This window comes from Strix aluco, chromosome Z (assembly GCF_031877795.1).
Source record: "Strix aluco isolate bStrAlu1 chromosome Z, bStrAlu1.hap1, whole genome shotgun sequence".
NCBI classification, from domain to species: domain Eukaryota; kingdom Metazoa; phylum Chordata; class Aves; order Strigiformes; family Strigidae; genus Strix; species Strix aluco.
In genome coordinates, this window is record NC_133971.1 from 14,182,726 (window position 1) to 14,195,605 (window position 12,880).

The following is a 12,880-nucleotide window of genomic DNA, read 5'->3' on the forward strand; positions in this document are numbered from 1 at the left end:
TGGAGATTCCACCACCTCCTCAGCCGCCCTGTATCTTGAAGAATGGAAAAAAGCCTTAGATGTCCACCATAGCATGAAATGAATCATACACTGGAAATCTCTATAGAGATTTGTCTGATAAGCTGAGATACCAACATTTATTGCTGATGTCAGGCTTTTGGATGCATAGAAGCCATTCTACCCTTCCCACAGAACTGAAATAATGAATTCAAATCAAATCACACTGTGATGCCCAGCATGACTGGCACACTACTAATCAGCTTCCTTCCAGTTTTAACATGAAGATTGTCAGGCTTACTTCTCTGATTCTTAATATGATAGCAAGCCTTGCTTCCTTCTTTCCTGGATTCCCATATCTTATTTTAGCTCATTCTTTTCCTTTATATGTTAAAATGCTTTTAAGCAGTGAAGGAACTTGCTTTTCATGCTACTGTTTTGTCTTCTAAAACACACTTAAAACCACATTTTTGAACAGCAATATTTTCTTTGTCCCAGCTATGACAGGAAAACATCACCATTCACAGTCTTTGATGCTTGTCCTTCTTGTGATCCATTTTATTTATTTGGTATTTAATTCATGTCTACAGTAAGTATGGACAGTTTTTCCTGTTGTTTTCCTGACTCCCCACTATGGTCACTCCTTTGGGAACTTTACATGAGCCATTTAGCAATGTGTGCTAGTAGAATAGCATAGTTACACTGAATTCATTTTCATCTTTGGGAGTAAGAAAGAATGTAAGCGTAGATTCTCTTTCAACTTCAAATCAGCTGGCTGAAAACCCCGCTGCTGCAGGACAGCATGATATTATGTCGCGAATCACAGGACTCTGTACTGAACTTAGTAAATGAAGTATGCCATTAGCATTCTTCACAACTAAGGTATATTCCAATAAAACTCCCCTGCACGGTCTCCTCAACTTTTGCCCACACTATCCCAGGAGATCAGATTCAGCACTGGTAAAATCCACTAATCTAGGCATCTTATTTTACAAATGGATTTGCCTTGATATCTTAGAAGAAACAGAAGGAAATCTCCCTGCTTAAAATGTGCCAGTAAAGAAGAAAAATGGAATTTGCCAGTTGTAGTGTAAGAGATCTGATGCTCTGAGAACACTGCTTTCCCCACAGATCCTCTGATGCATGTTTTTTCCTCTCAGTTTCCATACTTTAAAATTTCCTTTCTAAGATCAAGCTGAACTTTTTTTGCCAGAGGAAAGGATGCTTCCAAGGCAGATTCTCTCCAGTGCTGCATGACCTTTACCACAGAAAGCTTACCCAGAGGTAAATGCGAAGGCTCAAATCACCTGACTGCTACTAGTACAGAACAAAAGACCAGCTCACTTTTTTATTGCATTCCCCTAAGCAGCCTCTGACAGAAATGCTCAGGAGATCTCCTGACAGATGGAGGCTACAGTTGTCTTCCTTAGCAAGAATAAGTGTCTATGTCTTGTACCTTGATAATCCTGTCCTCTACCCATATTTCACCTTTCTGTCTTTTCTTCTTTCTACTGACTGTTGCCTTGACAATCCCTCCTGTTTACATGTTGCCTAAGTGACTTAACCTTTCAACTGGTCAAGAATATCCTTCTCAACAAATCTAGACCTAATCAAACATGTCTACATGCATTATGCCTACTGTAAGCTTTATATGCAAAAGCTTTATGCAGTCCTTAAGACCTCCCAAAAAGTAGCTGCTTGAAGAAGGATTTTCAGATTTTCAACTTGTGGATTCTCCTCCTTATCAAGCCTTACACTAGACTACTGCTTTGCAGTGTTCCTAGAGCAAACATTCAACTACCAAGCTTGGACATAGAAAATTATTCTTGGAGACACCAGTATAATGCTGGGGTCTGTAAGGAAAGGGATGTGAGGGAGCTGGAGTGACCTTGAGACAGAAGTTACAATAGGCATGAGAGTAAAGCCAGCAAGGGGTGCCAGAAAGCAACCTGCTGCTATTGCCTACTTTCCCTTTTTTTGGGTCCCTTTCTCCCTTTGATTGACAGAGAAAGCAGCAAATGAGGTGCTTGAGGTGAAGTCAAAATTCAGGTTCAGGGCAGAAAACTGGTAAAGAAAGCGGAGACCAAGATGCTCAGCTACTACAGAGGGGAAGCAGGAAGCAGGTCCTGGACTCTGCCCTGGAGAATTTCCCCTCCAGTGAGGGACACCATACCAGCAGGGAGGGAGCACAGCCATTGACTGTAGCCCTGCATTTCACCTGTGGACAACTCTAGTCTCACCAGTTGGGAACCACTGCTTGAGAGGTTTTTAGTTCCCTTAAATACCCATTGTCAGGCCAGTGCCCAGGACTGGCATTCCAACCAGCCAGTCTGTCTAATCCCTTTCAAAATCCATGCTGTTTTTGCCCTCAGCAACAGCAAATGCCAGAGACAGCAGTCTGGACAGAAGAAATGGAACATTCTTTCTTAACTCTGCTTCTGCCTGTGTTTTCAATCCCAGAAAAAAATGTATGAGACGAGAGCTGCCATCTCCCTCAATAATTTTACTATTTACTATTTAAATTACAGCAATGCTTTTGCTTTATGTACAAACACCAGTCTCTGTTCCAAAAGGAATGTTTAGTTTAAAAGTCATTCTGTGTGTTTAGATTGCCAGACAGGCCAATGAGGGCATTTTTACCATTTTCCAGGCACTGGATCCTGCAACTGTAAGGCTGCAGCCTCACAATGCTCTGTCACGTCCCTGTGGGGTCAGATCCACGCTGTCATCCCAGAGGCCTTAGGAGCTGTCATCTTCTCTCATCTGAAGTCCTGAAGTGAACTGAGTCCTAATGAATCAATGCAGAATTGATTACTGGGTGTCAGGAAACATCCTTCTAGTGTCTTTTGGAAGCTTGCAAAGTTAGGAAGTCAATGGGGAAAAAAGCAAAATCCTCCCCAAAGCATAATAGGCCATGGAAGACCATCTTTTAATGAAATTATAGTTGGTAAGAGATTTCCACTTTTTACCCACACTTGGTACAATCAAATTTCTTGTTTTAGAACATTTTTTTCAGGAAAAATACCTCCAAAAGTCTAAGGATTCCAAAACCATGCTCACTGATCTATTGCACCTGGCAAAAAGTAATTACACCTTGTTGTAGTAAAACTGTTCCACGTTTTCTCTCTGTTGTCTGTGATCAGACCATAAGCTAATTCGCTGTTTCAGGATGCTCAACTGCCAAATTAAAGCAAGGCAGACTCTTCCCTTCCTGCCCTCCCCTCCCAACACATACTCTTCTTTCACTCATAAGACTTTAGGCTGTCTTACTTTGCCAGTCCTACAGTTTCTCACAGGATATTTCAAGGCCTCATCCTTGCACTCTGTCCTTGACAAATGCTTTTGATGTTCTACGTATCTTTCATTTGGCTGCTTTGATCAGGTCAACCCCTGACCCTTATATTCATAGCATGGATCTTGATGAACTTTTAGCTTGCTTCTTGCACATCTGCCCTTGCATTCATTCCCTGACAGGCTGGATGTGTTACATCTTTGCTTAAACCACTTTCTCCTCTTTCACAGCAACACCTACAATGACTGAGTCATGGTAACATATGTACGCATATTTAGTATCTAAAGATAAACAGAGGCCTGTTCAAACACAGCACATACCTCAGCAGCACAACTCTCTTGCTCCAACCTCGTGGTGTTGTGTCACACCCTCATGTTGTCAGATCCACTGGAGATTGTGCACTCCTTGGGGCAGGGAATATGTCATTTTATTTGGCGCTGCATGGAGCCTAGCAAACCTGGACATCGTGTGATGGTAAATACTGGCATCAACTGACAATCTCTGCTGCTGCAGATAGCTACCACCTCCACCCATATGACTGTGCCTGCTGTAAGGAGGTTCTGGCTAGGCCTGGGCTGAGGGGCGTTCGGCATGGTGCAGGGCTCCTGGTGACACAGGGCTGGACAGGCCCGAGGGGAAGACCACGGCCCGGAACTGGTGCCCCACACCCCAGGGGAGGACCAGCAGACCCGAGCTGGTGCCCCACGCAGCCCGGAGGGAGAGCGGGCTGCCATCGCCTCGTCACACGGCGCGACCCTGCTCTGGACCCGGCCGGACACCCATGGCCCTGGTACCGGGTAGCAGAGCCGGCTGTTTCTTTCAGGGCACGCTTCACCAACCACCATATTACGTCTGTCTGGGGGGGAGGAAAGGCAAAAAAGAGGAGAAAAATCCCCAAAGAGGAACCAGGCAGAAGCACGTGTTCCTCTCACTGCCGCCGCCCGGCCTCCGGCGGCCTAGGGGGCGCCCGGGCCTCGCCGGCACCGCCGGCCGCCGCGCCCGGGGGTGGCGACCCCCCACCCCTCCGCCGCGGGAGGCAGCCGCGTGCAACTCAACACCGCCGCCGGCCGCCCGGCCCGCCGGCCGCCCTCGGCCGAGCCCGCCGCCGGCGCGGGGCGGGGCGGGGGCGCGGGCTCCGCCCCTCGGCCGCCGTCAGTCAGCGGGCGGGGCGGGGCGGGGGCGGTGACGGCACGGGTTGGCGGACGCACCGAGGGGCGGGGCGAAGGCAGGGCAGGGGCGGGCACGGCGCCGCGGAGACATTGGGACGGGGAGCGCGGCGGGCGGGAGTGCGGTGCGGGAGCGCGGCGGGGCGGACGGACAGACGAGCGAGCGGACAGGCGAGCGGGGCGACGCGGCGGCAGCTGCGGCTGCTCGGCGGCCGCAGGGAGACGGTGGCGGCCGCACCGCTGCTACTGAGGTAAAGTGAGCGCCGCCGCGGCCGCCTCACCTGGCGCTGCACCGCGGGTGGCCGCCGGGGCAGGGGAGCGGGGCTGTGCAGCCGCCCGGGACCCGGGCACTGGCCGCCCCTGCGGGGTGGCAGGCCAGGCGGGGGTGCCGTCGCCCCGTGCAACTTTTTCCCTCGTCCGGGGCCGGCTGTGGCGCCGCCGAGCCCTCTGGCGCGGCAGGCCCGGGTGGGCCGCCCGCTGCGGCCGGCGCCGAGCCCCAGGGGCGGTGGAACTTCTCTCCCGGCCGGGGGCGGCCCGGCTCGGCGCTTCCTGGTCGGGCAGGGCGGGCGACGCGCCGTGCCGGGCGGGGAGCGAGGCACGTCGAACGCAGGGGCTGCCCGGGAGCCCCGGCCCCGCCATGTGGTGTGGGGAGCCGGGCTGGTGCCCCCGCCCGGGTGACGTCCCCGGGGCGGCGGAGGGGGTGTCCGTAGGAAGCTCTGAGGCGGCCGACGCCGGAGGGGGGAGCGGGCCGCGCGGCGCCGAGCCTGCCTGAGCCCGGGTCTCCGTCGAGGGCGGTCCCGGCGGCTCCGCGACCGTCTCCCGGTGGGGGAGCGCCGTCTTCGCGCAGCCCTGCCCTGACGGTGGAGGGACTGCGCCCCCCGACCGGGGCTGGGGCGCCGGGACCGAGCTCCGGCCCCTGGAGAGCGGCTGATCTGCGGTGGTGACCGCCGGCCGGGTGCGTGTCGGCGCAGGACTCTCGGAGGAGTTAGCTTGCCGGCCTCTTAACAGGATGGCAGCTCAGTTTGTACTGCCTTCCTAGGTTTTTTAATTACTACCATTTTAATGAATTTTCTGAAGTGGTCTTGATGGTCCCCTGCCTTCTTCCGTAGCTTTGCAGCCCGCATATAATCTTTGAGATGTTCCAAAATGGGACGTGCTTTTTACAGTGTCCACGATGAAGTGAATGTACTTCTTGCATGTGTTCGTATTTGAACTTGTTCAGCGGTAGAATCTGCCCGGGCTCAAAATCGCTCTTCCAAAGACTGGAAGCGCTATAAAAGGTATTACAGGTATGCATCTCCTTCTTCACGATATATCATGGTCCTCGCTTTCTTGCAGAAAGTAGTGGTACTTACCTTGGTCATTTGCACTGGGAGAGCGGCAGCATCATCATCACCGTCGTGCTTCAGGGATAACCGCGGTTTGGGTTACAGGTGTGCGGACACCTAGTGGGGAGAAGAGTCAGTCTCCAGGCAAATTCCCCACTTACACTTCAATTCTCCTTATTTCAGTGCCTCCCTAGGTATGTTAGTCTGCTCTTCTATTGACGAAGCTTGTAATTGCAGCAGAAGGGAAGTTCGTGTTAGGCACTGTTTCCCCAGGGATTTTTGGAATAAGTATGAGAGACATGGCAGTATGAGGAGATACAGTTATTAAATGAGTTAATATAAAAGTGAAGAAAATCTTTCCTGTCTTGGTATAGGGGTGCTGTATCGGTAACACACATGCACCCCTCTAGACTGGTAGTAACATGGGTTCGTGAAGTAGAAGTTTTTATTCTCGGTCACCAAAGGAATGCTAATTAGTGTGGGAGGAAATGCTTGGGTACCAGTGGAGTGGGAGCTGGACATCATTTTTAATAGGGGGTGAAGAGGGGAGTGGAGGGGAAGCTTTCAAGTCCCCTTCCTTTTCCACTTAAATTTACAGGAATCTCTTGCATCTCATCTTTCTGTTGAATTTTAAATTTTATAACTGTTGAAATGCTCAACTTAAAATCCATTCTGCTGAGAAACCAGAATTCTGCCTGAACTCAGGAATATTCCATCGGGATCAAGCTCTTAGTAAATAAAAAACAAATGAGTGCTTGATTCTCTTACAATACTTCTTCCTCCTTTTCCATTCCACCAGCCAAATGGAAATCCAGTAATACATCATCTCAAATATAACAATGTTTCTTGCCTAAAGTGTTTGGTTTGTTTTTTTGTCTCTACTTAAGATGGTCTACAAGCTATTTATTTTAAGACTAATCAGTTTAAGTCAGTTTGAGTCAAAATGTCTGAGTTTAGAGACCATGTAACTCCACTTTAAGTAAAGGACAATTCTTTATATGGGATCTTAACAGCAGTAAGTAAAGACTTGTCAGAGATCATTGTCATCTCTTTGGAGATGCTGCTGTGGAGAACTGGTGCCTGTCCCTGGGTTAGGGCTGTCTGCAAGGTTCTTGGAGTCTGAGTCTTCCTCCAATCCCAAACCTGACAGATTGTGAGAATAGAAAAAGACATAAATCCAAGAAGTTCAGCATGGCTCACCCACAGGAGTGTCTCCAGGTACACAAACCGTAGATCAGTTAGGAGATAGAATGCTGGGGGCCCTGTACTAAGGGCAATGCTGAGGAGTGACTATGAACCGGTACTGCAGGTCTGAGCCCTGAGGAAATTGAATTTAGGGAAACTTTGCTACCATAACTGCACTGAGTTGTTCTAACATGCAAGTAAATCGGACCTTTTGTCCTATCTGATTCAGGTTTTTAGTTTTAAAAATATGCTTAAAAACTGTCATAAGCAGTTTTTATCTTATTACAACATTTCCAGTTCTGTATTGTCTGACCAAGTGTAAGAGACACAAAGTACTCATTTTAAGTATCTCGCCATAGTTGCTATGATACATTTGATAATAAAAGATCAGAGGAGTAGGTCAAGTCAGTTAAACTATGCAGCATTTAGAAGACTGACTTTGCTGACTGCCAAATGCCTGTAGGCAGTAGGAGTGAAATGAGTAGTTGTAGCAGAGCACTTGTTGAACCTTTCTTAAAAAGAAAATAAATATTTCAGAATATTTAATGTAGTCAAAGTGGTAATTTTCTAGCAGGTTTTGCTGTGCATAGTTGGTTTTGATTGGAAACATTTAGATTAGCTCCAACACTTAGATCTAAGGTGTGTAAGTGCATTTTGTTCCCTTGCTGTATGAAATGGGAGGAACCCATGCTTTTGAAAAGGCTTCTGTACAATTTAATTGATACTTATGCTTTAGATTTTTGCTTCCTTTTTTTTTTTTTTTTGTAGTTCTTGTCTGTATGCTTTCCTCTGGTAGAATAGGCAAAATAAGGTATCAGTGAAACTCTTCACGTTAATTGCAAAATCTGTTTGGTAGCGTGATCTAAAAAACCAAACTATACTGCTTAGAAGTGGCTGCAGAAATTTCCCATTAAAATTTTGGTGGGATCTGGATGTGTAATCCACGTGGATAGATTTGCAAGTTATTAAAATAAATACTTGTGTGTAGGCGTTTTGAAATGAGAAGTCTTAATTCAGGCTCAGATAATTCTTTCCTACAGCAAAAACTGCAAGGGATGATAAGGAGGCTCTTTGAGAATTTACAAGATTTTCTTCTGTATCCTGTTAGATGTTGTGAAGTAAACTGCAGGGAATTATATTTAGACCTGATGGGCTGAAGAGGAGCCACATACAAATTAGGGATTAGGGTCATTCACTGGCAAAGGAAGCCCATATACATTCTTATGAACACTTTTAACTTGTCAATTAGTCATGTTCCAGGGACTTGATGACTGAGACATTGGAGGAAATGGCGTGGAAAAGAGCTGTCAGAGGTTCCCTGTTCCAGTCCTGTCTACTAGTGTCTCTCTAAAATGTAAAAAGGAGTGCTTCTCAAAAAAAAAAAAAAAATCAGCTTTCTGTACACTAACTACATAGTACACAGTCAATATTTTACCTGCTGGTATTACATAGCCCCCATGGGTCTTTTACTCAGATGTAGTTTAGGAGTTTCAGTGCAACTTTGAGTAGTTTGCGCTTTCTGGTTCCCAGTGTAGCATTTCAAATTATGTCGGGGCTTGTCTTTTTAAGTAGATGAAAATGAGTAACAGTTGAAATAATGTTTAGAAAACTTTCACTGTTCTATATGTCTTTAAGCTACTGTTTTCTAAATTGATTTTTCAGTCATATTTTTCCTTTATGGTTGGGCAACCTTGAGTCAAATCTCAGGCCTGTATTCTCTTGCCTTTAGTGTAATTTAAGCATACACACTGATGTTTTCCTCCTGCTAGTGCTGCTTAGGTGGTCTGGGTGTGCCTGTTTCAGTTGCTGATTGTTTTTCTAGTATTATACCATAAACACATTAAAAAAAGATCTGGAAGATGGGGGAGTGGGGAAGCCCCTCTTTTTAAGAAAACAGAAGTATGGTATTCATCAACTAAAAGCATTTTGGACTTTTTGGTTCTCCTGCAGATTATGAAAAGACCTCTCCCTCTAATAGATTTTTTTGTAATATAGGCTTTGAGTTGGAGATTATTGCTCGTCCTCACTCTCTGCATAAACAGCAGGAGATTGAATACCCCAGTGGTGAGTGTCAGCGCTAATTACAGTGAGGTCTTCCTCTGTCCTGGCAGACCTCTTGTAGGGAGGGATTGTGACTGTGTGTCTTCAGGGAGATAACATGTAAAATCTTGCTGCCAGGTTAGATATTGCACTACAGGGATAGCTCCAGGGCTTTGTCCTCTCGCTCTGAGACTTGAGTAGCCATAAGCCACAGAGAAGGAAGCATGCCTCATACTGCACGGGTGCAAATTGGTTCAAGTAATTAGATATACATCCTTTATAAGAACGCAAGGATTGGTTGGCAGATTCTTTTGTGAGGTCACTTATTTTATTGTTCTTTAGGGTTCTTTTGTGGGACACCACCTCTGCCAGGGTTGGAGAAAGCTTAAGTTGTAAGTGGAATCCCAAGTTCACAATCATCAAAAGAATTTGAAATTATTTCACCATATTTTTTTTCTTCTCTTTCCAGGCAGAGCATGTGTGCAAGGTTTGGTGGCAGAATACTTAAGGTATGTGGGCAATTTGTGGCAAGTACATCTGAAGAAGTGACCAGCTACAAGAATCAGCTGAACTTGAGTATGGAGACCCAGAAGTGCCAGCAAGCCCAGAAAAAAAACTAATTGGAAGGATATTGCTAGACGTAGAAGAAGTGGAACTCATACTTCTGCAACAATCATTGACTCAGAATAAATACATCAGTAAAAGCATCAGCAGTGAAATGTCAGATCCTGGTGCTTTTTGATTCTCTGGTGGATTTTGTTACTTAGACGTTGCTATTGACGTTTTTATTATCCTGTTTAATACATCTTGAATCTCTCTGTATATAAAAATATAACTGGACAATTGCATTTTGATACTGTTTAATAACACTTTTGAACATTAAATCATTTGCCGAGATGAGTGCCGAAGGATATCAATACAGAGCTTTATATGACTACAAAAAAGAGCGAGAAGAAGACATTGACTTGCACTTAGGAGATATATTAACTGTGAATAAAGGTACCTTACTAGCACTTGGATTCAGTGAAGGGGAAGAAGCAAAGCCTGAGGAAATTGGTTGGTTAAATGGCTTTAATGAAACCACAGGGGAGAGGGGGGATTTCCCAGGAACTTATGTAGAGTACATTGGAAGAAAAAAAATATCTCCCCCAACTCCAAAGCCTCGTCCTCCTCGACCCCTTCCCATAGCACCGAGTCCTGCGAAAGTTGAAGCAGAGAGTGAACAAGGTCAGTACTGTTCTCTGAAGGGGTGTATGTGTGTTCCATGTTTTTCAGATATTTTTTTTCATAGACTTGTTTGACTGTACATTTATGTGTATAACACCTGCTGTTCATCTTTTTCAGCTCATGGCTCATTTCAGTCAATTAAGAATTGTTTCTACTTCATAATATTTAGCTCACACTGTAATTGCATGTGCTTTGTCTCAGGCACAACAGAGACCAATAATTTACTGTGAGATACATCTCACAGGTTGGAAAGTATGCTTATAATTCACAGCTGTAAAGACTTAAATGGCGAATGAGCAAGGTAGCATTTATTTTAGGTTTCTAAGAAGCTGGTGGAAGTGTTTCCTTCTCTGGTTCATTGGACTCATTGTTGAGAAACTTCTTGGTGAATCCAACAGTTCAAATTCAAAATAAACAGTATGTTCCTATCATAAATCTCTTGCTAACGTCAAAAGATACGTACTTCAGTTTACCTGTGGCATTAAAGGTAAGAGCAGGTATTTAAAAATGACCAATGGAGTGAAAATAAAGAGAAATTCAGATTTAATGTTTTCTGGGGGTAGGGCATGCCTTAGAAAAAATAGCACTTACGTAGTTGCATAAACTATAGAAAGCATAAGTTGCTTTCTGACCTACATTTGCAACAGTATGTTGGGCAGAACTCAATTTCATCAGAAGTCTTCTGTTAATAGCAGAAAGAGTTCTCTTTTGAATTGGAAAAACTTTAGGGTAAAAAAATCAACACCACCCTTATTCCAAGTGATTTGTCTCTTTTCCTTACTGACATTCACATATTTGGGTTTTGCAAATCAACAAGCGAAGTCCATCTTGGGATAGATTTTTACATTGGTCTTTCACTTCTCAAATGTCTAGAATGGCTTATATTGCATCAATATCAAGTACTTCCTAAATTCTTAGGTTTTTTAGCAGCAGGAAATAGAAATTGTAGTATGTGATCGTGATTCTCACAGTGACACCATAGTCCTCAGTAGTATCATCACCCTCTGCCTCCATAGCAGTGTTTGCAGCATCACTTGCAAAGTTGTGGTATCAGTTTGGTAGCTTCTGTCCCACTGTGCCTATTATGAGTCTATATTCAGCTGTGCTGCTAATCAACAAAGATAAGAATGGAAATATAGAAAATTTTATGTGGCAACCAAGAAGAAAGCTGGCAGAAGCATTTCTAGGTTGGTAGGGTCTTAATAAAGAGTAAACCTGAACTGTTTTATGTAGCAATGTTGCTTGCAAGTGTATAATGCCTAGATGTACATCATTAGCGTGAAGGTGGGGGCAGATGGGGTGTAGTGGCATTTCAGGTTATACTGTCCCTATTTCTTAAGTCCTTGAACTCTCAGCCTCTAGTCATTAGAGTCTCATGATTTCTCATTAGATTAATTCTGAAAATGGGGTATTTGCTTTTGAAAGAAAACACTATTACATCTTTAATTGTTCCTTGTATTCGATATTAAATGTGCTGATCAGGTAACACTGACTTCTTTCTTAACCCACCTCCATCATATGTAACTGCAGGATAAACATGGCTCTTTGGGTAGACACCTCAATGCTGACAGATCATTTTGAGAGTCAGAGGCTGGAAAGAAAGTCTCATTCTTTACATGTGCAGGCTGTGGTGAAGTAACTGGCATCCCAGGCTTTGATGCATTTATTGCTTTAAACTTAAAGTAGTGCTTTGTAACTTACTTGATCTCTGTACTCATGCTTGCTTGATGCTCCTGTTCACAGCTTCACACTGTGAGGTGGCCACAGCACTGCTGGGAAGTCCTGGTGTTAATCTTGCTATTTCCAAACCTGTACCAGGACTGTGTTTGTAACAGACATTTATGGGAGTTTCGGTTGCTGGGAAATTGAGCTGCAGATCTCTGCTTAAATGTAGACTTTGCTGCTTCCTTGGGATGAGACAGTGCTCTAAGCCTTAGTGACTAGATCTGTCCTAAACTGAAGACTATTTCTTCTAGACGGAGTACTACTTACATACCATGTGTTTATTTTTAATAGCTTGGGACTGCAGGGATTTGAAACAAGAAAATGTGCTAATTTAACAGGGAATCTTAATCTCAAACTCTGCACGCATGATCCTGCCATGCTCCAAAATGTTTAAGAATCAGCTTGCCATCAAGCCCTGTCTTTTTCTGATTTTAAAAATGAGGCAAAATTCCCATAACTCGTTTCGATTTAAAGGTTTTTAAGCTTCATGTAAAAGGCTAGGCACTTTCAGTAGTGCCCTCGGGTCAGGGATTAGATCCCCTTTAACAGAATTAGGGGAAACACTGAAATTTAAACTCCAAATAGCTCAAGAGTTAGGTTTAATTACTTTTAAAATAATGTATGTTTACTTAAAAGAAATTGGGAAAAGTAGTAAGTGGTCTCTTTACAGATCTTTTTACTGTACAGAACTAAGGCAGAGAGCGCTTTAAATCTTAGAAACAAATTTGGGAAGTGTTGCAATGAAAGAATATTATAAAAAATGAAGGTGAAATTTTTAAGTGAGCAGAATGATACAAAAATGATACCTATGGTGAAACCAGAGGTGCAGGTGGAAATACAGTTCAATTAAAGAATAATGTAGCAATGTACTTTTGACTTTCAGGTGACTTCACTATTTTTGTATGTAAGATTTGGTTCAG

The 12,880-nt window shown here is 44.6% G+C and overlaps 1 protein-coding gene across 3 annotated transcripts in view; it reads left to right on the plus strand.

Moving 5' to 3' along the window:
- Positions 1-4,582: 4,582 nt before the first annotated feature.
- The window catches only part of PIK3R1 (phosphoinositide-3-kinase regulatory subunit 1), a 59,615-nt gene continuing 51,317 nt past the window's right edge, over positions 4,583-12,880 (plus strand). Inside the window, exons 1-2 of one of the 3 annotated variants that reach the window (XM_074813570.1) lie at positions 4,583-4,706; positions 9,478-10,235. In XM_074813570.1, the coding sequence (XP_074669671.1) occupies positions 9,905-10,235 (331 nt within the window). In that variant the 5' untranslated portion in view covers positions 4,583-4,706; positions 9,478-9,904. Of the gene's footprint in view, positions 4,707-5,959; positions 5,978-9,477; positions 10,236-12,880 lie in introns of those variants that run through there. The other 2 variants (XM_074813572.1, XM_074813573.1) reach the window with 2 other exon arrangements.